At 43.0% G+C, this 27,401-nt stretch overlaps 1 protein-coding gene across 18 annotated transcripts in view; it reads left to right on the top strand.

Moving 5' to 3' along the window:
• The window catches only part of Tmem241 (transmembrane protein 241), a 163,887-nt gene that overhangs the window by 105,960 nt on the left and 30,526 nt on the right, over positions 1–27,401 (top strand). For 5 of the 18 annotated variants that reach the window (XR_012447100.1, XR_012447099.1, XR_012447094.1 and 2 more), the window contains one exon: positions 12,542–12,606. The exons of 2 other annotated variants lie outside the window; for them this stretch is intronic. Coding sequence is in view for 7 of the 16 variants with exons in the window: in XM_074070160.1 (XP_073926261.1) it covers positions 12,542–12,606 (65 nt within the window). In the remaining 9 variants the exon portion in view is untranslated. Of the gene's footprint in view, positions 1–12,541; positions 12,695–20,443; positions 20,597–20,751; positions 23,239–27,401 lie in introns of those variants that run through there. 11 more of the 18 variants (XM_074070159.1, XM_074070156.1, XM_074070161.1 and 8 more) reach the window with 6 other exon arrangements.

Genomic DNA, 27,401 nt, shown 5'->3' with positions numbered 1-27,401 from the left:
TTTGATCCCAGCTCCACAAAAACAAACAACAGCAAATACTAAAACTAAATATATCTAGTATGTGGTTTTTTATATTAACTTGGAAAAAAAGCAATACTGGTCAATTTACTAGCTCCTTTATTTAAAGAATAGCAAATAATACAATCAACCTAATCAGGTATTTTAGGAGGCACTGAAATGGAATGCCCAAAGAGAAAGATGAAGGAGGAAGCCCTCCAAAGATACCATAGAACACTCTTCACCAGACATGATATTACAATGACCTTCTGAGAAATATGCATACCAAAGAGAAATGTTAAGACATCCAACCCAGAGAAGAGTTAATACCTTTTTCACTGTTGTGCTAAGAAGATTACAGGTGCACACATTTCTGAAGCTGTCTGTGCTGAAGAGTTCAAGATTTTAGGGTGCAAGGGTATGACTCAATGGTAGAGCACTTATCTAGTATATGTAAAGCTTTGGGTTTGATCCCCAGCACTATAATGAAAGAAGGCCAAGGGTTTGGTACTTGATATAGACCAAGAGAATATACGGACAAGAAATAGTAGGAAAGTGGGAAACAAAGTTGACTTGGAAATGAAACCAACTCAACCCTGGCTGAAGATGAGACCTCCTTTCTACCCTCCTCCTCAATTCCAACACATGGAGACAGAGGGTCAAGAGACTTTAATGCATGGATTCAGAAAGAGATGTGTGGAGTCCTGACTGCCTTTAAAGCTGTGGATTCCACTAACTAGCATAATGAGCTCAGTGTGTGTACAATCAAATGAACAGTTCTTTTCCTTGTGAACTTGGAGGAGAATGAAAGGACAGAAGTGAAGGCAGAAGAGTTTCCTTCTCCATGGGCAGAGATGAGATCATAGGGAGAGGGAACTAAATATTCCTCTTGCCTTCAAACTTCCCTAGCAATCCCCAGCAGTCACATGAGTCTGAAGAGAAAGAGACTGTCCTCTTGGGAAAGTCGTGTTGCTACAGACTGGTATATACAAAATCCTAGACAATGATTTTTTTAAGTTAATTAAAATTGTAATGATGAGTTAATAAGATTGTTGGGGTTGGAAAGATGTCTGGACTAAATCAAAGGCTCCCCACCTTGCCTTACCAGGGCATCCAGTGGCTCTAGGGAAATAATGGTGTTGGCCAAGTCTGGGTTGAAAACCGGTGGCTTAGATCATCTGGGTCTGTTTTCACTTGTATGTAATAAAGGGAAGCCTTCCACTTCAGAGTAGAATGTTGGACCCTGTGACAGGCCAACATTTCAACAGAAACAACTAGGGAAGAAAACAATGAATTGCAAAAATCATATTTTTATGGAGATTGGAGAAAGCAATGAGAATAAAATTAAGAAAATTCCAGATATACCCTTCCTAGGTATATCGAGTCATGCAAGCTGTTTTCTTCATGGGAGGGAGGAGGGTACTTGCTGGTTCTGGGTATGGGCTAAGAATGTATCTTGGTCCAAGAAGAGGAGATATTCTCAGGGAAAGAGAAACCAGCAGAGCTTTGGCAGACATATGGAACTGGCTTGATGGTGTTGAAATTGAAGGAGCCCCTAAGGCAAGTCCAGTTTTCCCATGAGATGTTTGTTGGTTCTAGGACAGTGTGGAGGCTGTAGGCTGGTCCAGAAAGGCAAAGGGAAAATTCTCATAATCTTGGAGTGATTAGGAGATCAAAGTCCTGCTAGGAGGAGGGACTTGTAGCAAATGTACAATGAGTCTTCCCTTAAAGACAACTGCCAGACTTTGGACCTGTATAGGGTGGGAAGCTATAATGCTATGGGCAAAACCTCTGAAAGGCAGATCTTTAATGGACGAGGAGACAAAGACCTACCAAGCTCTCTCTTTTTTTCTTTCTTTCTTTCTTTTTTTTTTTTTTTTTCAGTACTGGGCCTTATACTTATTAGGCTAGTGCTCTACCACTTGAGCCTTACTTTATCCCATTTTCAGATAGGGTCTCACACTTTTGCCCATGTTGAGCCTCAGACTGCAATCTACTTAAATACAGTGTGGGAGGGCCACCCCTGAAGGACTAGATGAAGTAGAAGGTGAACTAAGTTACCAAAATTGCAGCTCATTCTCAAGTCACTCAGTCCCCAATGGATTGAGCCTGTTCCCAATAGGAGGGAATGCTTCTTGGTAGAAAACAACATCTGGAGCCTCTGCAGGTTTTTTACCCATTGTCTAGTATATAGTCAAAGATAACAGACATGTGAACAGGCAGGAAAATATATCTGATAATGAAGTGGGAAAAACAGTAGAAACAGAACCACAAATGACCTACATATTGGAATTAGCAGTAACTTTAAAATGGCTGGATAATATGTTAAAGAAAATAGAGAAAAGATGGATAAAATGGAGAGAGAATTTCTATACAAAGGAATCTGTTAAAGTTACAAAACTGGTGACCCACGCCTGTAATCCTAGCTACTCAGGAGGCAGAGATCAGGAGGATCATAGTTTGAAGCCAGCCCTGGGTGAATAGTTCATGAGATCCTATCTTGAAAAAAAAAAAAAACCACCACAAAAGAGGGCTGGTGGAGTAGCTCAAGATATAGGCCCTGAGTTCAGACATGAGTACTATAAAAAAAAAAAAGTTATAGAACTGGAAAAATACATTAGAAATTAACTTATTGGATGGGTTAAAGAGCAGGCTGGACATAACAGAGCAGGATGGGTGAACTCAAGGTCAATAAAAATACTGAAATCACACAGTGCACAAGAGACATGTTCAAAAAATGTAGTAGATGTGGAATTAGAGTTCTAGAAGAACAGGAAAGATGGGTCGAATAGAAGCAATATTTGAAGGGAAATGGCTGAGAATTTTCCAAAGCTGTTGAAAGATGTTAACCCACAGTTTCATGAAGCTCACCAAATCCCAAACATAACTTATATCTCCCCCTTATGTAGGTATATCCTAGTCAAACTGTTCAAGATCAGTGATAAAGAGAAAAATCTTAAAATCAACTAGAGAAAAAGACATTACTTAAAATCAAAGTAGCAACCATAGGCTGAATTTTCAATGCAAACTATGAACACATTGACAATAAAGTGACATCTTTAAAGTGTTGAGACAAAGTATGAGGAGGTTTGGGTCCTCTTCCCACTATGTTCCTCTGTTCCTGCTTCAAAGAACTGGCCACCAGCCTCTTCAAAGTCACTCTGAAGATATCTGGAGACTCACCACACAAGGTCTTCCAAACTCTCTCATTAAATACATATGCTTATTGGATTTCCTAATCCTCAGATTTCTAGTCACAAAACCTTGGTCTTATATCACATGGCGTGATGTTCGCTTCTTCTCTCATATGACATTGGAAACTCAGTATAAGTCAAGTGAAGTGGTATATAATTTGGAACGATTACATAAATAAGTGTAATGTAAGAATATAGGGCTGGGAATATAGCTCAGTGGTAGTGTTTGCCTACCCACTACGTAATCCCCAGCACTGCAAATGAATGAATGAATTAATTAATTAATAAAGCTAGGCATAATACCAGCTATTCAGGAGAGAGACAGAGTATCAAAATTTGAGTTCCTGCCTGGGAAAAAGTTAGCAAGACCTAATCTCAAAAACAAGCTGGACATTGTGGTGCACATCTGGAACCACAACTGCCCAGGAGACAAAGGTAGGAGGATCACAGTTCAAGGGTAGCCTGGGCAAAAGTTATTGAGACCCTATCTGAAAAACAAACAAAAAAGAGGCTTGGCTTGGGACTCTTTCCTTATTGTGATTGGTTTAAGCAAGGTATTTTTGTTTGTTTAATTTCTTTTGATATTGGGGATTGAACCCAGGGCCTTGAGTATGCAAGGCAAGAATTCTACTACTGTGCTACATCACCAGCCCTTCTTTAATTTTTTTATTTTGAGATATGATCTTACCATATAGCTCAGGCTGCTCTTGAACTTGCAATCCTCCTGCCTCAGCTTCCCCAGTAGCTGGGATTACACCATGTCCAGAAGAAGTGAGCTTCATTTTCTTCATCTTTAAAATGGTGGCATCCTGTGCAGGGGTGTTGTGGGGACCTCATGAGATCATGTGTGTGGCAACGCAGAACTTAATGGCTGGAACATTTTATGCCCTCATTACCTCATTTTGGATACTTTCTTTCCTTACCTAGCTTAATATTCATGTCATATTTTCCTGATTTTGTTCTCGTTTCTTCTTCCATAAAATACAGGGTTTTTTAAAAGTCACATAAGATTTCTCTGTGTTAAAAGTTTATCTTTCCTTTACATGAACCTAATCTTTTTTTATTCCTCATCTGTGTTCTCAGTCCCATTGTGCTTATAATGTTTTTCTGATATCTGGAAAAATTAATGATTCATGTATTTTAATGAGACATTACCAAATACTATTAATAGCCATGTCTGAAGGTTATTATGAGTTGTTGCTCAGTAATAATTACACTGATTGTGGTAATAAATTATAAGCTGGTAATAAGGGTTAATTGAATATTTAAATACTGAATAGAGTTCTTAACCTTAGCTATAGTTTCCAGCTGGTGGACATGGACTAGTTCTTTGGGTCCTAGGAGAAAAAGAGCTTTCACTCAGATTATAAATGTTACTAAATTTCCTCTTCAGCCTGAAAGTAGCGCCAGGTTTGTAGCATTCACATGTGAGTCTGTGACACAGACAGATTTCATGACCATCTGAGCTACATCCCCAGCTCTGTGGCCTATGAGAAACCTAGAATCTACTGTCCCTGGAGATGTGGCAGAGTGTTCACACAACAACTGGAGGACATAGGTCTTGCACCTGTTGCTGGAACCGGAGGTGTAGAAGGGAACTCCCCTCATTTCGATGTGCATGCCATCACCTGAGCATTGGTTCCAATGATCTGTAGGTTTGGGCTGGAGCTGAGCCTCTGCAGTTCCTACAAGATACAGGTGACATTGGTGCAGCTTGTCACGCTTTGCATAGTACATAAAAGATACCTACTGTTCTGTCTGCCAGCATTTCCTTTATCTTCCTCCAGGGAAAAGTTCCTTCCTATGTTCCAACCATGAAGTTCAAGAGAGAGTTTCCATTTTTTTTATATTGCTCTGCCTCCCAGAACAGTTAGCTTATTTGAAACCCAATCAGAACCTTTCCTGGCACATTTGGATTTGGAACCAGAGAAATCCTTGAGCACCTCTCTGTGGGCCTCTTTCTAGCCCCATGGAGGTAATTGGGCAATGGTGAGTAGCAGAGAATGTGTCCCAGTTGTTCTCAAGTCCTGGGTTCCGGTTGTCCCTCAAATATGAAAAGAGATTTTCAACAAAGTTTGATGAGGTTAGGGGTCCCATTAGCAGCTCTGATGATCTAGTGCAGTTATGTAAAATGTATCAGGCATTCACCACACACAGGTCTCTGTTGTTAGCCTCTGCACACATTTCACTTGCACAGGCAGTGATGAGGGTTGTAGAAGCATGGAGGATGGAGAAGTGCCTGACTCAAGTTAGGTGTGTGGACAGGAGCCAGATCCAAGAAGAGTTTTTAGAGATGGACTTTTGAGTAGTGAATAGGAGCAGTGTGGGCGGGCCTGTGAAATTACTTCAGGCACAGGCAAGCTGATGCTTTGAAAGTGTGCTGGAAAACTATTGCCATGTAAGAGGGAGGCGTGAAGCTGGAGCCGGAGGAGCAGGCATTGGATGGCCTCACGTACGTTGCTTTCTTCTTAGGAGTCAGGTGCATTTGATAAACACCTAAGCAAGAAACTGGAACCTCTGATTCTCACCCCCCCCCCAAATTCCTTACTATTCAGAATGTTCATCCTAACAACCCCTCCCTGACTTATTTCCCTTAAACAGAAAATTTGTCTTAGATTGAAACAAATGTTTGAAAACAAACCTGATCTGCTTTACATACCAGAATCTGTTTAAATAACACTCGGGTTGTGACATCTGTTGACAAAGCCAGGAAGTTCAAAGCACTGCAGCCACACATTGTATTGAGTTTTGCTGTTGTTGGCATTGCTAGACCTGTGGCAGGTCCTGGAGTTTGTTATTCAGGTCTGCGTGTGCAAAGGGGACATTCCACAGATGACAAGACTCTTTCTTCTTTGGGAAAAAAAAAATCTGCATTTAAAAAAAATGCTTTTTAAAAGAATAGTAATGTCTATTTCTTCAGTCTTTTGAATGACAAGTTCCACAAATAAGTTGAAGCTTTTATTCAGAGGTTGACTTTAGCCATTTTAAAAGCTTTTGAAAGAATGTTTATGCTTTATTTGACATTTTTGGAGGGCAGAATTAATTTATTTGAGAGACTCTTATCTCTCAGGCAATATTATTGTTTGGAAGGGATATTGGAGTACTTCACAATACCCCACAGTAGGCTCACTGCGCATCTGGGACCTCATTCTCATCTTGGCACTGTTGGGAGTTTAGTTTTACCCCTTCACTGGGGTGTCATTAAGATGTACTGAGGTTGCTCTCTGTGTTCAGATGAAAGAACACCATTGGCTTTCTTTTCTGAAGCCCAAGGGCAAATAAAGAAGGGAGATGGCTCAAATTTGGGACATTCACCCACGAAGCCTATGCATATGGAATCTGGCCTAAAGGTGCAGCTGAGTGGACAGTGCATGGTGTCCATTGGGCATAAGAATTCTTGTTAGCTCTGACAGAGGCAGGTGGGCCAGGGTCAGGAATCCAGACAGAGGTTTGTACTTGGTAGTAGTGCCCTTCTGGAAGAGTCTGAGGTAGAAGTTAAGGCTCCGGTCAAGGGGCCAAGTCCTAGCCAAAGCCAGGCAGTCAACAAAGCTCCTTCCCTCGGTTGGGATCAGAGCAAGTGTGGAACACTAGGAAAGAAACCAGTGCAGCTCTGGAGTGAGGACTGAAGCGAGGTCTTCTTCCATGGGCTGGTGACCTTGGGAGGTTGAAATATGGTGAGAGAAGATGGGAGGGAAAGGGCTCCCTGATGGTTCTAGCCTCAGCCCTAGGCTGAAAGTACCCAAAGGTGCTTTCAATTTCCTAGGACTCCCTGGCAGGTGATCATTAAGTACTATGGTTTGAATGTCCCCTCCAAACCTAGGTGAAATTTAATTGCCATTGTAACAATGTAAAGAGATACTAGGATCCTGAGGTCTCCACCCCCACGAACAAATTAATGCTATCATTGTAGGAGTGAGTTAGTTATCATGGGAGTGGGCTCCTGATAGAAAGGATGAGTTTAGCCTGTTTCCCTTTTGTCTTACACGTGTTTGATTATCCTGCCTTGTGATGACACCATGAAGGCCCGCTTCAGATGCCGTGTCATACTCTTAGAACTTCTTAGCCTCCAGAACTGCGAGCCAAATCTCTGTTCTTTTTATAGTTTGTTGTTTGTTTGTCTGAGTAGCCTGTGCTACTCAGGCTGGCCTAGAACTCATGATCCTCCTTTCTCCACTTCCTAAGTGCTGGGATTATAAGCATGAACCACCATGACCAGCTAAATCTCTTTTCTTTATAAATTACCCAGTCTGTGGCATTCTGTTATAGCAGAAAGCAGACTAAGACATTCAGGAAGCTCCTGGTGCAAACCAATGTCAAAGTCAATGCATTTCAACAGCCAGTGAGTAGCAAATGATGGGGGAGTGGCCATGAATCTCTTTAAGGGGGAAGGCAGGAAACTAAAAGCTGGGATAGTTTCTATGCCTGCATATTCTTGGTAGAATTGCTGTTCTCAGTTTGGCATTTGGTGACCTTGTCTTCAGGGAGCTGGGAGTTAGGAATTAATATTATGTTTCTTGTCACATACATGTGTGCTTACCTCCAAGGTATTCCAGAATCACAAGAGAGTTTGTGTCTGTGTTATAATAGTATTTTTCTACATATATTTTAGAGCAAATTAGGAGCTTTTAAGCACATGAAGACCCTCTTCCTCAGAGCTGACTCTCCAAACAAGCAAAAAGAAAGTCAGCACTAAGCCTGTTACATGCTTGTGTATTCTCCAGGGCTCAGGCCCTTTCCATGCTGACTGAGCCAGGCTCAGCAGCACGGATCTTGGTTCACAAGATCAGTTCACAATCTGGAGAGGGGAGACAGACTTGCAGCCAACTTGTGGGGCTCCAGTAGGTTGGGACCAAGTATTGGGGGGAGAACAGGTCAAGCAACGGGAGCACTTGGGGAAGGTTCATGTATTAGTCTGCCTTTTGTTACTATAACAAAATGCCTGAGGCAAGCTGACTTCATAAAGAAAAGTGGTTTATTTAGCTCACAGTTCTGGAGGTTCAAGGACATGGCACCAGCATTGGTTTAGTTCTGGTGTTGGCCTTCTTATTGATAGACCCAAGGTGGCACATGACATTACATGACAAGGCTCATGGAAAGCACATGTCTACGTGTCTTGTCCCTTCCTCTTTATGTAAAGCTACCAGTGTTCAATCATGGACGCTCCCCTCAATGACCTTATTTAACCCTAATCACTTCTCAACAGCCCAACATGTAAACACTATAGTCAGATTAAGTTTCCACCCTCTTAATGCCATTGACATATGACTTTGGGGGTTAGACTCCTGCATGAATTGGGGGAGATACCATATTCAATCTAGAGCAATTGCAGAGGGGGCCTCATTGCAGAGGAGGCTCACTAGAAGCCTTGGACATTTAGTTGGGTAAACCTGGGAAAAGGGATAAGAAGTAAGAATTCAGCCAGAGGGAAAGAAACTCTGTGTGTGTGTGTGTGTGTGTGTGTGTGTGTGTGTGTGTGTGTGTGTGTGTGATATGCATGTGTGTGTGCTATATGCATGTGTGTGATATGCATGTGTGTGTGCTACATGTGTGTGTGGTATATGCATGTGTGTGTGTGATATGCATGTGTGTGTGGTATATGCATATACCATAACCATTGTAAGTGGGCAGTTCAGCAGCATTAAGAACACCCTCATGGTCATACACCACCACCACCTCTATCCATCTCCACAATTTTTTCTTCTTCCCAAACTAAAATTCTGTACCCATTAAACAATAACAGCCCCCCTTCCAGGCTCCTGTATGCCCTGGTTAGCACCATTCTACTTTTGGTCTCTGTGAGTTCGATGACTAAGTAGATCACATAAGTAGAATCCAGTAGTTTTTGTGTTCTCGTCTGGCTGTTTTCACTGATAGCACCTTCAGACTTCACCCATACTGTAACACATGTCAAACCTCCTTTTTAGGCTGACTAATATTCTTTCCTACATAGATAGAAGTTTTGTTTATTCTTTCAACCTCGGTTCACACTTGGGTTGCTTCCAATTCTGTTGTGAGTGATGATACTATGGTCTACAACCATACCACTCTGAATGCACCCGATCCTGTCTGAATAAAGCTGCGATGGACCTGGGGTACAAATACCAGTGAGCCTCTTCTGTCAGCAGGTTCATTTTTAAAGCTGTTTGGAACTACTTGTGGGGGTTCTTTAGAGTTCCTGTCTGTGAGGAGGCAAGGCCTTGGTTCTACCCCTCATTGCCACAAACCAGCGGAGACCCTGGAACAATTTACAGACTGTCTTTGGGTCACGTCTCCCTACCTGTGGGCTAAAGGAGTCCCTTCTATGTCTAAGGTTCTGCCCTAGGTGATTATGCATGAACATTCTGTACCCACACTTGGAGCTTTCAGTCACTTAGGTTCTGATTCCTCTTCAGTGGAACTGAGAGTAGAGTGGACCCTTGGCACAGTCAGATTCACTGTTGGCACTCTCAGTGTTCTTGTGCAGCCCTGAAGGCCCATAGTGTACAGAAATCTATCACATTGCTGAGACATGAACTTGAACCTCACATTTGGTGAGGTCAGTGTGTGGGAGTGATTCACTTGGTGGATGAGCCAGGTGGGCCAACTGCTCATCATTCACCTTTCTGAGAGGTGCTGCTTTTTCTTTCTTCTTAAGTGGCTTTTGTGAAGTGGTAGTACTTGGGTGACTGTGTGCATGCATGTGTGTGTGTGTGTGTGTGAATGCCTCCACAAAGAAAACTGCTGTGGCCAGTGATAGAAGGAAAAGAAAATGGAGAAGCCTAAGAAACTGATGGTTCTTATACAATAGATGAAAAAATGGCCCGCCCAACTCCACAATAGCTCTGCCAGGCAAACAACTTCACTATATACTTTGACAGAAACAAGACACACATGTTTGTAACATTTCAGAAAGTGCCATAGGCAGCAGCAAACTTGCTCTTTGAGAGAGCAAATTTTGAAACGTTTGCAAAAGCGGCTCAGGAGAAAGCCAGGAGGCTACACAAACATTTCCAGGAAGGAGCAGATGGTGAAGGCACCAGAGTGGCTGCTAGACCAACCTTATTTTCAAGTAAGGGCTGGTTTGAAAATTTTAAGCCATGTTTTTCTTGGCAAAAGGTACAGTTAATAGGAATAAGCAGGCCAGCTGCCTGTGTCATGGCAGATGGGATTCCTAAGTTAAAGAGGCTCATGGAGGTACAAAGGCATAAGCCCAGACTGGGAATGTTGCAGGGCAAGCGAGGTGTCCCTCTTTCTAGGATGGACAAAGTCACCTGAAGGAGCATCAGAGAATAAGGAGAGAAGGCCTCCCAGAACTGACAAAGGGGTCAAAGGAGATGAAGACAATGGTGAAGAAATAGAAAAGGCAAGGGAAGTTGGGTCCTTCATAAATGTAGCAAAATGTTCCATTATGCCAAGCTGCCAACACAGCTAACATCAATCAGTAGGCTGCAGACTTACCCATCAATTCCAGGAAATGCGTTTCCATTGGCACTGGCCCAGGAAACAGCTAGGTTGTAAGGGGAAGGAGGGATTAACGAGATAGTTAACTTTGGTCATGACTAAGGAAGGAAAAATGAAGAGAAAGTGACAATAAAATAAGAACAGAAAGGAACATAGTAAAATCAGGCACATGCAATTTAAAATAATATATCTGCAAACAGGTAAATGTTAGTAAAAGGAAAACTTAGATGAAATAATTTTGGGAAACTTAAGGAGAAAAAGAAGACCTGAAGTTCTGGACCCAGGGTCCTTCGAGTCAGGGTCAAGCTTCACCAGCTTTGTACTTTATGGGAAATGAGGATGGAAACTGCTGAACTCACTCACATGGCTAGCATCACCTTGTTTCCAAAACCAGCCAGCGTCATTGCAAAGTAATACAGTTTGGGGCCTGCTTCATTTATGACCACAGATGCAGAACTCCCAAGTCAAACATTAGAAGAATGAGGACGAGAAGGAGAAAGAAAAGAGGGGAGGGGAGGAGAGGGGGAGGGTGACAGCTGCCATTCTTCATGCCCTTTAAAAAAACCCACCACTCAATGATTTGAGAAGTCTCTTTCCCCTTCTTCCCTGTATTCTCCTTCACAGTTGTCTCTCTGGCTTATTCACTGCTTTACTGTCCCTGAAGACAATACTCAGGTCTTTTTTTATAGTCAAGGGTTTTACTGCAGATCAATAAAGTGAAGCAAACAAAGTTTGCAAAACAAACAACAACAACAAAAACAAAACTCAAAAGAAAACCCACCACTCAATGATTTGAGAAGTCTCTTTCCCCTTCTTCTCTTTTGTTCTCCTTCACAGTTGTCTCTCTGGCCTATTTTCTGCTTTATTGTCCTGAAGGTTCTTGGGTAATAGTTCTAGACTTCTTTCACAGATGATGAGTGAGGATTGGGGGCTCATCAAACCCCTTCCTACCTCTAATCATCTGCTTACTGCCTTGTTCTCAGCTGGGAGACCTGAATAGGCCTCCAGGACAGCACATGAAGCCCCCTTGATGGGGAGGATAGCTGATGTTGCTGAAGGCCTCCAGTTAATATGACCCTTGTTCCAAAGGCCTGCGTCCCACCTCTCACAACCAGAAAGCAGGTCCCTGGAGTTACCTTCCTCACAGAAGCTATTTTCACATGCAGAATGCAGTGTTCTGGAAACATGAAGCATCCTGTCTTACACAGATGTTCCAAGTGGGGACAGAGTTGAGCCGTTGGTTCACATACCCTGTTCATGTCAGGGTATGTGAGTGTTGGGGGCACTTCTAGAATCTGTGTCCTATGACTGCCATTCTTAACAGACTTTTCTGGAATTTCTGGCTCTGAGAGACATGGGGTTAATCTCTTCTCTTTTCTTTGGCTTTAGATATTTACAAATCATTAATGACTTAAATGCTCTCTTCCCCAGGAAGCACCTGGATTCTTAGAACATATGTCATAGGCCTGAAAAATGGGGGCATGAGGAGAGGTGGGATAGACAAATGCTATAGATGAGGTGGGTTGACAGATAAGTATATCTACGAACAGGTTAGTGAACCCCTAACCTTGGAGAATTCTGCACCATGAGATAAGATAGAAATGAATATTGTTAATATACTCCTTCCTTGTGAGAGAGGATGGAGACATTGGCTTCCAAACTCTTCAGATGCTTCTTTAAAGATTGCCATCTCTAAAACAGATGAGGACTGTCCTTTCCATACCAGATTCTTTGCTCAGAGGCCATACTACATAAAGGGGACTAGGAAGTGTGAAGGAAAAGACATAGAGTGGGAAGAGATGACTAATGAAGAAGCCTGAAATTGTGCAATCTAAGCTTATGAGAAATAACTCCAGAAGGTACCAAAGTCCTGCTGCTCTGATGGTCCTTTCTTGAAATTATTTCTGCAGGTTATCACAGCTGGGTTGTCAGTACTGCTGTTTGATGTTACCCTGACCAGTGCAACTGTGGGATGGTGAGTTCCATGCAGAGAGGAAATGCAAGCATATTCACTCTTTGGGTTTCATCAGGATATTAATTTGTGTTCAAATGTTGAAGAAAAGGTGTGTATTTGGTGTGTGTGAGTCCATCTTAATTTAAGTCCCATATTAGTGAAGATGGCTTTATTTTTTAAAACAAGTCTTATTGATGCATAACTTTATAGTCAGAAGAATGCATATGTTACTCATACAACTCAATTTAAAACCTAATAAACTTTCAGCAACTGAACATTCTGTACTTACTTTACCACTTTACCAGCACCCAGTTCAGAACATCACCAGGACACCTTTTACCCACTCACCCACACAAGACTAGCCACTGTGTGAACCACCATTCAACCCTTGGTGTCCAGGGGGTACTGGTTGTTCCAAGATCCCTTATAGATACCAAAATCCACAGATACTCAAGTCTCTTACATAAAGTGGTACAGTGTTTGCCTATAACCTATGCACATTCTCCTGTATCCTTTAAATCATCCCTAGATTACTTAGCTTAGCTTTGCTCAAGTACAATCTAATTCTAGAACACCCCTTCTTTTTGCATTTGTTTGCAAATTGGACCTGTTGAATTGTCACCTGTTTGATTCAGGACCACAGTGACAGTAAATGGGACAGGCGCTGGGCCTGGGTGTTCCCATGGCAGCTTCCTATCTCCAGGACTCCATGTGTATAGTGCCCTTGGGTACTGTCATAGCCATGGAAACAACAGTGTTATTTTTAAACATCAGTAGGAGATTCCTGTGGGATAAATGTCAGGGGCAGGACCAGTGACCCTATGGCATATCATGGTGGGGTGGCCAAGTGGTGAACTTGCATCTTGTGTGGCCTTGGACTATAATGGGCTCATTCAATAACCAGATATTTACCACATGCCTGAAATGTGCCAGGAGCTGTTCTTGGATGAAAGTCAACAAATCCTGCTTCTGTGGTGTCTCTGGATAATCATTTCCCTGCTTGAGGGCAAGCCCACATCTCAATTATCCCAGACTGATTCAAATGAATATTTTTGCTCACAGCACTTAGAAAAAGGGATTCTCAACCTCTCTCAGATGCCACTAATGGGGGCATTTCCTGCCCAAAGAAGAAAAAATGAAAGGAAAAGAAAAATTAGGAAATATCCCTGTACTCTCCTCTTCTTCCTCCTTCTGTTTATTATTTAAGATAATAAAAACTAACCATTTATTGAGCTACTCCTCTGCCTCTAACATTTTTACATTAATACTCTCTCACTTTTACAACAACCCTCCAAGTTACCCACATTTTAAAGGAAAAGAAGCTGAGGTTCAGAAGCATGTGATTTCCCCAGTGGTTTTTATAGGTATGAGGTGATTGGACAAGGATTCAAATTCAGGCCTTTGTGTGTCCAAAGCCCCATAATCTACCAGAACTGCTTTGAGAAACATCAATGACATTTGTCGCCCTTAATGCAGAGAAGCTAAAGCAGATACCTTAAAGCAACTGAGGCCAATAGGAAAAGGGGACCAGGAACTAGAGAAAAGGTTAGATCAAAAAGAATTAACCTAGAAGGTAACACCCACGCACAGGAAATCAATGTGAGTCAATGCCCTGTATAGCTATCCTTATCTCAACCAGCAAAACCCCTTGTTCCTTCCTATTATTGCTTATACTCTCTCTACAACAAAATTAGAGATAAGGGCAAAATAGTTTCTGCTGGGTATTGAGGGGGGGAGCGGGAGGGGGTGGAGTGGGTGGTAAGGGAGGGGGTGGGGGCAGGGGGGAGAAATGAACCAAGCCTTGTATGCACATATGAATAATAAAAGAAAAATGAAAAAAAAAAAAGAGAAACATCAATGACATGCTATCAGTATAGATGGTGTACAATGTAGACGCTCATAACGGACTAGGGAAATTGGCTTGAATGTTTCTTTCCCCAGCAGAGTGACGGTGCTGCCCAGCTTTGTATCACTATAGCAAATATTGGAGATCATCAGTTTATAAGGAGGAAAGGTTTATTTTGGCTCTGGGTCGGAGGTTTCAGTTTATGTTCACTTTGCTTCACTGCCTTCAAGCCTATAGTAAGGCTCCCCACCACATGGCAAGGAGCATGTGGTGAAGCAAGAAGCTCGCCTTATGGCTACTGGGGAGCATGAAAAGGGAGAAGGGACCAGGGCTCCATAATCCCCTTCAACGGTACACCCCCAATTACCTAACTTCTTCCCACTAGGCCCCACTATCTCTCAGTTGTGCTATGGACTATTGTCCAAGTCTTTAAACATGGACCTTTGGGGGCCACTTAGCCTAACTATAGCAGTGATAATCTGTAAGGAGCATCTAGATGATCTGATAGGAAACAGAGGACGAGTTTTCGAGGATAAGACATTTTCAATTCTTGTTCAGGGGTGAACCCAGGAAATAAAGAATGTCCAGTGGAGCATTTTTAGGATAAAATCTCATCATAGATTTTTAATACTATAACTATGATTCTGTCAGTCTGTTAAAAAATGTTTTTGAGTGATTGGTACATGCAACACATGTAGAAACCATGAAAGAAGCAGAAGACATCATCCAACTTTCAAGGGCTATTCAAGGGAAAAGAAAATCAGCAAGGTAATTTATGGGATGGATAGGATAGTAGATGTTTGCATGCCCAATGATGCACAGACTGAAGGTGGGAGAAGAGGGTAGGAATTCTTGGAAGGTGGGCCTTGGAGCTGGCTTGACACAGGACCTTTTGCAGAAGGGAGGGGCTTAGCTAGTCTGGGGATGGAAGACAACTTAGCCTCTTTCACCCAGAGAAGTAAGGACAAGAGGGAGGCCATGAGGTGCCAGTGATGAGACCCAATTTGTGGGCCAGGCAGATAATCTCACACTCCTTCCTCTGTTGTGGGAAGGAATGACAGAAATGATGAGAAGGTGGACATCTCAACTGGCAAGAAACATTTACCTTCTGGCACATTTTTGAGACTCTTCCCCAAATTTTTATGTCCTTAGCTTTCATATTATAGTCTAAATTCTTGACAGTATTTCATCAACTGTATTTCATATAAGATTTTGAAAGTAACCAAAGAAACCCACGTGTTGAACTGAGCATGAGAAGTAAGAGTGAGACAGCTCTCCAGGGGTGAGCAAAATTTATGTCAGTATACTAATAGTTTGTAAAAGGCTGTGTCTCTAGGCTGTTTCACATCCTGTGGACTTGAGGTATGCCCCAAACAAAATGGAAAGGAAGGCTGTGTGTACCCAAATCAAGGAAGTAGCATGTGTGATTATTATAAAAGGAACCTTGACTTTGGAATTTCCTGATTTTTTTAGAACTCTTGAGGTTAAGGATGGTATGTTTTCAGCCTAAAAGAATTTTCCAACCACAAAGTGAACCACCAGAAAGGGAGTGTTAGACTGTAATTCTGTCTTGCCTAGAGCTGGTTGCTTAGTCTTTACACTGGGCATGTTTAAGTATGGCTAGGTCCTGGACAGGGGTGGCTGGTCTTTTGTCTCATGGGAGTTTATACTCATCAGAAGTCACAAAGGGCAGGAGCCACAACCTTTTTTTTTTTTTTAAAGACCTACTGTGTTTTCCTGTACAGTTATTATTTCTTTTGTTTTGCTTTTCAAATTTTAAATTAGTCATCAACATGTAAAATCCAGTGATTTCCTTCTACAAGGCCACATATCCAGATTCCTTTGGAAATGTGGAATAGCTGTTGGTTAATGACAATAGCTGCTGGGGTGAACAGAAGCTGCTCTCTCAGGTGTGCAAGTGTTCTCTGATTCCGCACGGCTTCTGCCACTCCTGGGCCAGCTCCAACCAGAGGACCTACTCTTGCTGATGGCCTCATATCCATTTAATTAGACATATATTCATTCCACACAAGGGCTGGGCTGGCCTCTGAGGCCACCAAGGTAAAACACAGGGTCTGAGCCCTGTGAGGTTCACACGCACAAGTCATTACCCACCTTCTTAGGTGAGGAACAGCTTAGCCTCACAAAACAGGCCATCTAAGGTAGGGCTTGTCACTCTCGACATCATTGGTGTTTGGGGTCAGATACTTCTTCGTTATGGGAGTGCTATCTTGTGCTTTGTAGGAAGTCTAACAGCAGGCCTGAGCCCCAACCCACTAGATGCTAGTAGTACCCCCTCACTTGTCATAGAAAATGTTGCTGAGATATTACAAAATGTTCCCTGGGGGGTGGGTGCAAAATCATCCCTTTTGGGAATCAGGGATCTAGAGGTTCATGGAGGTGAATAGAGAAAATGCTATTTGAAATCTCAATGAGATCCTAAGGAATTTGCTTATCTCCTTGATTAGAGATTTGGATCATCTCAGGGATCAAGTCCTCAGTAGCTCCTCCTACCCACACTAGGTCTGGCTCTAAAAGTACTGGTGGCACTGAGTGACCACAAGATGTATGGGCTGAGCTGTTCTAGCAGAGTGGCCAGGCTCACTTGCCTTTACCTCTCCCATCCAGCACCAAGCACTTGTATGCAGAATAGTTTTCCACCTAAGCACCCAGAGCTCAGTTTTCAAATTAACTTTGAATTAAAAGCATTTGAAATTAAATTTTTAATTAACAGCAACTGCTCTCATCCAACCAGCTCTCTTGGTTTTTCATTATAAAAACAATCTATTTCAGGCTCAGTAATTTAAATATCCAGCTTTATATTTAATTATTCATTTTTTAATTTACAGAGTTTTGTGGTATACACTGGCATTAATTCCCTCTATTTTAAAATTTCAGCAAAGGAGGATCAATAACACATAAAAGAGAAAGGTTTTGATCTGTGAGAAGTATCCCTGTTAAGTAAATTAGTTGTGCCTTCTCTCTGAATCCTCTTTTATAGACTAGGACAGTCACTCTTCTCTTTGAAATGGTTCAAGTACAAGGCCAGAAAGGAATAACCAAATGCAATGTGTTCGTTCTAAGGATTCCATGGTCAATTTTTCTCCTTTGCCTATCTTCGTTAAGCCTACCATTGACCTCAGGTTACCCACCATAAGGCTCACTCAAACCTGATTCTAGCACAAACCTCACCAACACTAAGGGTCTTTAGAAATGATCTTAAATCATTGAGTAAATATGTCAGCCTTTTGATTTTATGGGCCTCATCTATACATAGGAAGAATGAATTTAGGAACAAAGAAAGGACTAAATACCTTTGGGATTACAGTATCTGAAATTTATCAATTTTCCATTTGAATTAAAAATTTGAAGCCTTCTTTAAAAATACTAAGATGGCCTTTTTAATAACTGTTACTTATTACCTCTCACATTTTATCATAATTAATCAGTTTGGGAACTTCCCTCAGTAAGGGAATAGGACATTGGTCAGATATATTTTGGTGAGGAAGAAAAGGAAAAAAAATAAAGTAGTTTTGAATATAGGTGGGAGATGGGGAATGTGTCTAACAATTCATTCATTCTTGAATAAATATTTATTGGGTACCACAGTAGGTACTGGCTCTGCAGCCAGGAAAAGGATACAGTCTCCATCCCGTCTGTTGGGTTTAATAGGAATTAATCAAGAAACCACAATAATAGATGTAAAACTGAGATGAAGCCATTAGTTCCCGTAGGATGATGGAGAGAGGAGGGCTGGAAAGGCATGGACTAGCCCCTTGAAAGAGAAGGTAGTGCTAGGTATTTGTGGCTGAGTGTGCTCTGCAAGCTGATGTTTATGCTTTAGCTACATGAAGTGTGTTCACTTCAGGAATGACGGGATCATAAGATTTGCAAACAGTTCAGCCAAGCTCTAACTTAAATAGTTGTAATGCTATAAAGATTCCTGGACCCCATGTCAGCTTCTCCTGCTGTTTAGAAAACAACATCGAAGCTCACCTCCTGGCTTTATTTACAGTAAATGAAGCAAGGTTTGTTTTCATTTTAGCATTCACTAAGCTCCTTGGGTGTTTAATAAAGTAACCCCGCCAAAGGGATAACTATGAGGTTATTACCCTCCACCATTGTTTTGAGGTTAAGGGAGAACAACTGGTCGAGAGCCAGTGCTGCCCTGGTTCTTTCCCTGGTGATTAAGGAGGATTAGATGGAAGTGGATAAAATTGCTGAGCCCCTGTTATATCTGCAAAATAAAAGCCTCCCAAACAAGAAGCCTTTGCAGCCCTGGTGTCAGGTTGCAGCAACCCTGAACTTACTTGACCAGGAACTTGACATGGCATATGCCTTCGTTAAGGAGTATGGGAAGAGGGAGCAGATCTGATTCAAAGGAAAGGATAGCCTGTGTGGGTAAAAACTGGCTTCTCCTTTATATCATCTCTTCTCTACAGAGAAGAGGCAACAGAGCCATTAGCTTCTGGGGTTCTAGACTAGACAAGGGACAAGTAGGCTCCCAACTTCACACATGGGTTGTGTTTCAAAATACAGTATTTTGGAACTTGGATCATAGTGCCTCACCAAAGCAATCATAAACATTGACTATAGATTAGGTTAGTCTTCATAAATGTATTTGGTTCATAACATAAGCACAGTTCCAGCCACATATTTGGAGTTAATAGAACTGATCGACTTCTTCTAATCATTTATAATATGGTTTCTGTAGTAAAGAGGAAAGTACATGTCCTCTTGGAGCTTAAGCTACTCAATGTTCATTTCCCTTGCCCTCTGTCCTCTCCATCTCTATTGTTAGTCCGTTGGGGAGCACCCTATCCTCCTCCCTCAGTGGTCAGCTCCTTGACCAGCAATTCTTCTGTCCTCCCCCAGAGAGAGGCAGTCATGGTAATTGGGGGGATTTTCCCAGTCTCCAGGTGATGAAGAAGTAGGTTTGTTCTCTCATACTCCAGAAAGCAGAACTGGGACTTGCTGTAAGATGCAGCTGCTGGGCAGCGTGAGGCGGAGCCACATCTCAGCCAGCCCAGTGCCTCTTATAAGAAAGATGCAGAGGTTGGGTAGCCAGCCTGCTGTGACGGCCACTGAGGTGGGATCGCTGCTCTGGGAGTACAGTTAGTTAGAAAATAGCCATATTTTATCATTGTTCATCAAGGGCCAAGCACAGGGGTGCATCCATCTTCCAGTATATTCTAAGCCTAATAGACACTGTTAGATGTGGTCCACTCCTATTGGTCCAGATGGGGAAACCAAGGCTGATAACATGCACAAGATTATATAGTTCACAAATGCCTGAGCCAAACCTTGGACTCATGTCTGCTTGATTCTAAGTTTATTATTTTTATATTTTCACACATAGTCAATTCATTCTTATGCCAGAAGTAGAAAATGGTACAATGTGTCAGAGTGTGACATTTTTCACTGAGAATGTAATGTGAACAGCCTTGCATGCTTCATATATTCACTACCCCAAACATATGTTAGAAATGCAAAAGCTCCATGGTCTGAATATTCTATGCTGTGTATGAGCTCATAAGAAAATGGGGCATTGAGTGGGTGGATGGAAATGAAGGGAAAAGAGGGGTCTGATTGAAAGGGGGGTCAGCCCCTTTTAAAAGAGCCTTTCACCATCAAGGACCCACCATCATCATCCCAGACCCCAGCAAAATGATGGCATTCAGACACCAGAATGTCTACTGAGAAGTTTAAAATAGAAAATGGAGAGACCTTTAGATATATTAAATTTTAGGCATGTTAAAATATTCAACTCTTTTCTCACTGTCTCCAGTTCTCTCACCACTGCTTCATTTTCAAATCTGACCATATTTCTTTCTGTACTGGTGGAAAATTCCTGATTCCCATTTGTGTGTTCACCTTTAAATGTTAATCTAAGCGAAAGGAAAAGTTTGTAGATTACCTTATAAGATTATAAGATTAATTATATCTAATTAATATCTATAACTATAAGATTATAGATACCTGCATAACTTCATGTGCATTGGCCCTCATTAGCAAAAAGCACCCAATGGATCTGTGAGAAGCCCACCTCCCATGTGGTCAGAAGAAGTGGGACACACCACCTTCTTACCCAGGGAAAGTTTTGAAGCTGGTCTCCCAGCCCATCACTTCCCACCCTGTGACGGATTCTCCCCAAATGACAGGACGGTAACTGGGCTTCACCTGTAAGCATGGCAGACTGGGCTGGTAATCAGAGTGACAGTCATTGAATGAGAGAAGCATCCCTGTCCTCTAGGATGTGGGTGCTGGGCAGCTTGGGTGGTCCTTGGGAGAGGAAAGGTGACCTTGTGCTGTTGTTGCAGCCTCCTGCTTGGCGGTATTGGAGAGGCCTTGCTGGTTTTCTCAGAGCAGAAGGGCTCCTGATGAAGATGGGCAAGGAAAGGAGATGCACAGGTTGCCAGCTGGAGAACAGAGCACAGTGCCCCGGCCTTGGACTCCCTGTGGAGAGTGTCAGAAGAACACAAAGACAGTGAGACCAAGTTAGGGTCTCCAGATGGGCAGAGCCCATGACCTGCTTGTGCCCTGATCATTTGTGCTGAATGAGGTGGGAGCTGATGGTGCATTCATTGCTTCAAGGAGAAATTTTTAGGGCCTCTGGATGCTGCAGAGGAATGGTCCCTGTCACAGCTTCCCATTTTGAGAACCTCTAGGCTATGCTATACTGGAAGTACAGGATTTCACTCTGCTCACCTTGATTGGTCTGCAGGCCTCTGTGTATTCAGTGGTCTCCTTCAAACTGCTTTCACCTTGAGGTTGTGGATCCACGGGGTTTTGTTGTATGTGTTTTGCTGTTTTGTGTTTTTAAAATTCTGGAGTCTCCTCTGGGCCCACCTTGCTCTCCTACTGGCCTGCCTGGAGCCAGTGACCCACCTGTGTAGCAGTGCAGAGCTGTGCTACTAAGAACAGACATGGGCATTGAATGGGTGTAAAAGGCCAGCAAGAACACTTAAAACTCTGAGGTGAGTGGTGGCCTTCTGTAATTGATGTTGCTGTTTATTTCCTGCTTCTAAACTTGTCTTGGATCTTGTCAACTTGTCAGGATGTGTTACTCTGCAGATTCTTTTTTGCACACCATTAGGTTAATCATTAGATAATTAAATGGTTACCAAAGGGTTTATAAATACTGATGGATGACCTCCCTGGGCAGGTCAAACAAACAAACAATAAATAATATACATATATACACACAAGCATTTAATATTTCCTAATTTTTTTAATCCACTTTATTTCCCTCATATTTCAGAAGAAGTTTCAAGTCACTGAATACTGAATTATATTCTTCAGGCCAGATTAAAAATTTGGTTAAAACCCTGTAGCTTGTCTCTAGAGAAGAAATGAGTTTATATGAAATGGTCACTTGATTCTGAGCATACCAAGGAGGTTTAAGAAAATAATACTCACTTGAAATATTTCTGCTCATGGTAACTTTCCCAAATACTGTACTGTATTTCCAGGTGTCAGTTTTGGTCTTTGCACTGGGGAATGGTCTCAGTTGCTAGGCAAGCGCTCTGTCACTTGAGCCACACACTCAGTCCCTTTGATTTTAGTTTGTTTTTCAGATAGGGTATCATGGTAACTTTGTCCCTGCTGGTTTTAAATTTTTATCATTCTATATCTGCCTCCTGCATAGCTGGAATTAAAAGTATGCATTGCTAGGCCTGGCAGTTTGGGCCATTTTAAAGTGACTCATGGGTCTTCACCAGCAGGAAGGCTGGTATTGGATACCCAGGTCATTGACAGAGATCCCTCTCAGCATCTGGGAGTTGCCTTGTATACATTCAGCCCCATGAAGAATGAACTCAGCTATGTTAGTAGCCCTTATTGCTGAATGTATTTTTCAACTTGTTGGAAAATGAAAAAGAAAATGAAACAAATAGGGATGGATTTGTGTATTTGTAACTTGAATACCTTAAATTCATTTCCTTGTCTTTTCCTGGTCACTGCCTATCATTTCAGGTAAAAATATTCAGAGTGACCTTTACCCATGGAGTTTGCAGCTTGCTTTTTTGGTCTTTCTTCTTCTGGGCTAGCAAACTTTCTTTAGCCTGAAAATCAAATAGGAAATCTGGGCTTAGAATTTTCCTTGTTCTTTTGCTCCCACAGAACTCTTTCTTTACCATTGAGACCAGTTCTATTCCACTCACAGAAAGTGGCATCTGTCCAAATGTTATCTTTTGCCTGATTTTTAAGTGCCGTTTAAGCAAACAGAAAGCCCTCAGGCTGGAAAGACCCACCCAGTCAACAGGCCCATTCCCATTTCCAGGAGGACTGATCTCAGGAACTTTTCCTAAGTTTAGACTCTTTTGTTTTAAGGGTCTCTAGCACTTTGCTTGACATTTTTTGTTTTGTTTTTAAGCCTCATTCCAGGGTCCTATTGTTTTTTTTTGACACTCCTAAAAGGGACACTCCTGCTCCCTTCAGTTTCTCTCTATTTTCTGGGCTTTTTTCTTCAAACTGTAACCTCCATCTTTTATGCCTAAATTCATATGCTCAGATCTGAATGCAGGGTAAGCACAGAGGTCTGTGAGATAGGACTCCCCAGATCACTGCAGTCCCTCCAGTTTTTGGCTGCTGGGACTCTCTGGGCACAGGGTTCTCACAAGGAATTCTTACACCCTCATTTCCCATTTGGGCCCTGGGTCTCTTCGTCCTTACCAAAGCCAAGCAAGGTGGTTTTTTTTACACATAAAGAATATGCTTCCTGTTAAGAGAGGAAAGATGCTGTGTGTGATTATGTATTATTACTAATCTGCTATAGATGTAAAAAAAATAAACCATTTATTTTCTTGGCCTTTCTTTTTCTTTTACCCAATCCTGGCAAGGGAGAATCACAGAAAAGTTTGTTGGTATCCCTGGGGAGGAAGTTCTTGTGTCTTAAGCCCAGGCTCAGCTCATTCTACCACATCTGGGTCTCTGAGCTCTGGGCAGGCAAGGGGTGTAGCCCTGGCCATTTGTCACTGTTGAGCACTGAATCAGGGTTAGCCTAAAATCAGGTGTGCTGTGTGAGGACACACTGACTTCAAAGACAGTATTAAAAATATAAAATATCTCAAATTTTATTGGTCATATATTAAAACAGTATTTTTATATATCAAATATAAATTAAGTGAACATGAAATATAGTCTCAAAATTAATTTTTTCTTCTTGCTTTTATAATTTTCGGATGTGACACACATTATATTTCTGTGGGTCAGTAAGACTCCAAAGCAGTTCATCTCACTGGGCCCAGGAATTAGCAAAGGAGAGGCGTGTTGGCAGCAACTACTGGGATTACCAACCCAATAATAATATCTAAGGCTACTGGCTACGGGTGTTTATTACATGTCAAATGCTGTGCTAGGTACTCTGTTCTTCTTGTCGTAGATTCTTCCACTAGTATTGCAGGTGCCATTCTCATTTTCCAAGGAAATCAGAGAGATTCAATAACTTTTCCAGAGCTGCCAACTGGGACTCAAATCCCAGCCTTTCAAAGTCCATTCTTTGAAAGGGCCCTTAGAGAGTCCTGTTGAGAAATAAAGCCCCACCTGTTGCAGGGGTTGTCAGTCTGCAAGAAGCGCTGATACATGGATTCCTAACATTGTGGGGACTCTTCCTGAAGGCCACGTCCCCCTCCCTTTGCCAAAGGGCAGGGTCTGCAGCCTGCATCCCCACTTCCCTCTCACAGTTTGTGTCTAAGAGATCCCTTGGATGGGGCTGGAGTTTTTTTTTTTATTATTATTCATTTATTCACATGTGCATACATTGTTTGGATCATTTCTCCACCCTGCCCCCTTCCCCCCACCTTTCCTCCTTCCCCCTCTCAGTTCCAGGCAGGTCCCGTTCTGCCCTTATCACTGATTTTGTTGAAGAAAAGACACAAGCATAACAAGGAAGACAAAGCGTTTTTGCTTGTTGAGTTGAGGATAGCTACACAGAGAGATTCCTAACATTGCTTTTGTGTACATGTATTATGACCCATGTTGATTCATCTCTAACTGATCCAGAGGAACTAATACAGAAACCTTAAAGTGACAGAGGTTAACATGAGAAGGGGATCAGGAATCAGTGTAAAGATCAGTTAGAGATGAATCAACATGGGGCTGGAGTTTGTGTCTAAGATGTCCCTTGGATGGGGGTGGAGTAGCCAGGAGTGCTCAGAAATGGAACTACTCTCACCTAAGCCCTCACTTTGTTTCCAGAACAACCAGCCACTGTGTGCTGAGTTCTCAAGTTTCTCAGGAGGTGGCCTGTAAGGAGTTTGAAGGTTGAAGGGGAAGTGGTAGCCTCAAAGACAGTGCCAGCAGAGATCGCCTTTCTCTTCTCTGGGTCTATAAGGCTGAAGAAGCAAGCAGGACATAAGACAGTGAAGGGTCAGCAACGCTGGGACCATGACGTCTCTGTTGGTCTTGGTGAGAGGTACAAGTGGTTGGGACTCTTGGGGTCACTTTATGGTGTTTTGATTGTTGTCCTGGGGAAAGCACCCAAAGGGGTGAGGCTCTTGGCTTTTCTCCAGCCCTTCCCAGAGCCCCTGGCTTGGCTCTGTTCCTGAGCTCAGCCAGGAAGGAGACTGGTGGCTGGTCTCCAAAGATGCCCCCACCTAGTGGCCCTGTGTCACTCCTGCTCCTTTCTCTTGAATCTGGGCAGCTCTGTGACTTGCTGTAGCTGCTAGGATGTGTGTGTGGGGCAGTTAGTTCTATGTGACTGCCAAGGCCAGGTCAGAAGTCTTCCAGCATCTGCCTTGGTCTTTGGAACTGCCTCCAGGAGCCAGGAGCTACACATTGCAGAGAACAGATGTTAGGGATCCAGTGAATGGACTCTGAGTCAGCCTTGGAGCCACCTCACCAGTCAGCTGAATACCATCAAGTGTGATCCTAGTCACTGCCATATGGGGAAGCTGAGCAGTGACTGAAGAATCATTACAATGTTCTTAAGACACTAAGTTTTTGGGACAGACTGTTGCACAGCAATAGAAAAACAGAAATGAGCTCACTGTCTTGGTGTGTACCTGTAGCTACTCAGGAAGCGGAGGCAGAGCCCAGGACTTTGAGACTAACCTGTGCAACATAGTGAAACCCTGTCTAAAAATAAGAAGAGGAAGTGGGGGGGGGGTATAGGAAGGAGGGAGAGAGAGAAAGAGAGGGAAAGGAGAAAATAGAGGCCCCCTGCCCTGTCTTTCCTGGAACAGGACAATTGGGTGTCCTCTGAGACCCTCAATTCTGCTCCTGTCTGGTGGGACCAGTCTGGGCCCTCTGAGCCCATCCCCTGAACACACTTTTACTCCAGGAGGGCCAGGCTCTGCTCCAGTGACCTGCCACCCAGACACTTCATCCAGAGGAAAACTTCATAGACCATCGGGGCTGGCCCAGAGTACAGCCATCTTGCAGAACAGAATCCAGTCCTGCCTTTGGGTCACAGAAGATCACTTGCCTATTCATTCAGCCACAAGATATTGAGAACCTACTACATGCCAGGCTCTGTTTTAGGATCTGGAGCTATAACTGTGAACAAGTCCTCCTGGAGCTTACTTTCTAGTGGTAGAGATACACTATGAAATGGAAATAATAAAATTTCAGAGCTAGTGAAGTGCTGTTAAGACAATAAAGGAAAGGCAGGGTATGGTGGTACACACCTATAATCTCAGCTACTCAGGAGACAGGAGGATGGGGGCAGGTAAGACCAGCCCCAGGCAAAAACACAAGACCCTATCTGAAAAACAAACAAAAACCAAAAGGACTGGGAGCTTGGCCCAAGTGGTAGAATGCTTGCTTTGCAAGTGCAAGGCCCTGAATTCAATCCCTAGTTCAACCAAATCATCGTCATCATCATAGATAAACGAAATCAGCAAAGGTAAACAAAGATATGCTCTTCTGAGAGTCTGATGAAAGTTGGGGAATTTCTCTTCCAAAATGCACATGCACACACACAATGGAGCTTGGAGGAAAGATTTACCATCCCTGAAGTCCCTCTGGTTGGAGCTTTGTAGGCTATGGGTTCCAGGTTCGGAAGGACTGAGAAGTGCTTTGGAGGGCCCAAGGTGCAGCCAAGGTGGGATGCCACAGGTACAATTGCCAGCCCCTTCCCCACTAGCCTCGGGGAGGTCAGGTCAATCAGGTAACAAGTTGACCAGGTGCAGACCACTGGCTGCAAAGTAGGTCTGGACTCTTGGGTTGCTCTCATTCTGGTGGAGAGTTGAACAGACCTGACCTAGTGGTTAATCATGGTGTCTGGGGAAACACATGGTCTCAGTCCCTTCCTGCAGGGTGGCTCATCGTGGTGGCTTACCACAGGCAGGACCAGAGCAGTTCACAGCACTTCAGCCAGGTAGCAGGCACCTTGCTACCTCCTTACCCAAGGAGCCTGTGAGGGGGATTTGTTCTGGCCTCATTTTGTAGAGGAGACAGACACAGAGTAACTCTGAAGCCCTGGCTTGCAAGAAAGGGGTAAGAGGATTTGGAGGGGGCCACCTGACCATGCAGGCCCTGCCTCTTAACTCCCATGGTATTCTGCTCTCCGCATGTGGAGTCAGAGGTGGGGAGGTCACATCATGTTCAGTCAGGGTGAGGTGTGATTTCAGTGTAGGGCTGGGGACATGGCATTTGTCATCCATCATGTACCAGAGCCTGGCTGATGCCTCCTACATGTTGTGTCCTGCTCTTCCTGACCCTGACAACTCTAAGAAAACCTCCCAAGGTCACCCACCACCAAGCCAACATTCCAGTGTTGTTTTTAAAACCAGTCTTCTGTGTCACGCTGTCATGTGCTGGTTTGTTTCTGGGCCCTTGGGTTCTGAACAAACCAGGGAACCCCGTGGCAGAGCACCATGGGGAAGGTTGAGTCCCTCTGGGGCTTGTTCTGGAAACAGTTCAGAGAGGAGAGACTCCCTTTACTCCCTGGTAAACTGAGAGGTTCCATGCTCCTTCTGTGAGCTGATTTTTGGGGACCTCACCGGCAGTGGGTTTCCCTTACTAAAGC

The sequence above is a fragment of the Castor canadensis genome, chromosome 4, assembly GCF_047511655.1.
Source record: "Castor canadensis chromosome 4, mCasCan1.hap1v2, whole genome shotgun sequence".
In the NCBI taxonomy this organism is placed as follows: Eukaryota; Metazoa; Chordata; class Mammalia; order Rodentia; family Castoridae; genus Castor; species Castor canadensis.
Note: the sequence above shows the minus strand (reverse complement) of the source record. Positions and strands in the feature narration are given on the sequence as shown.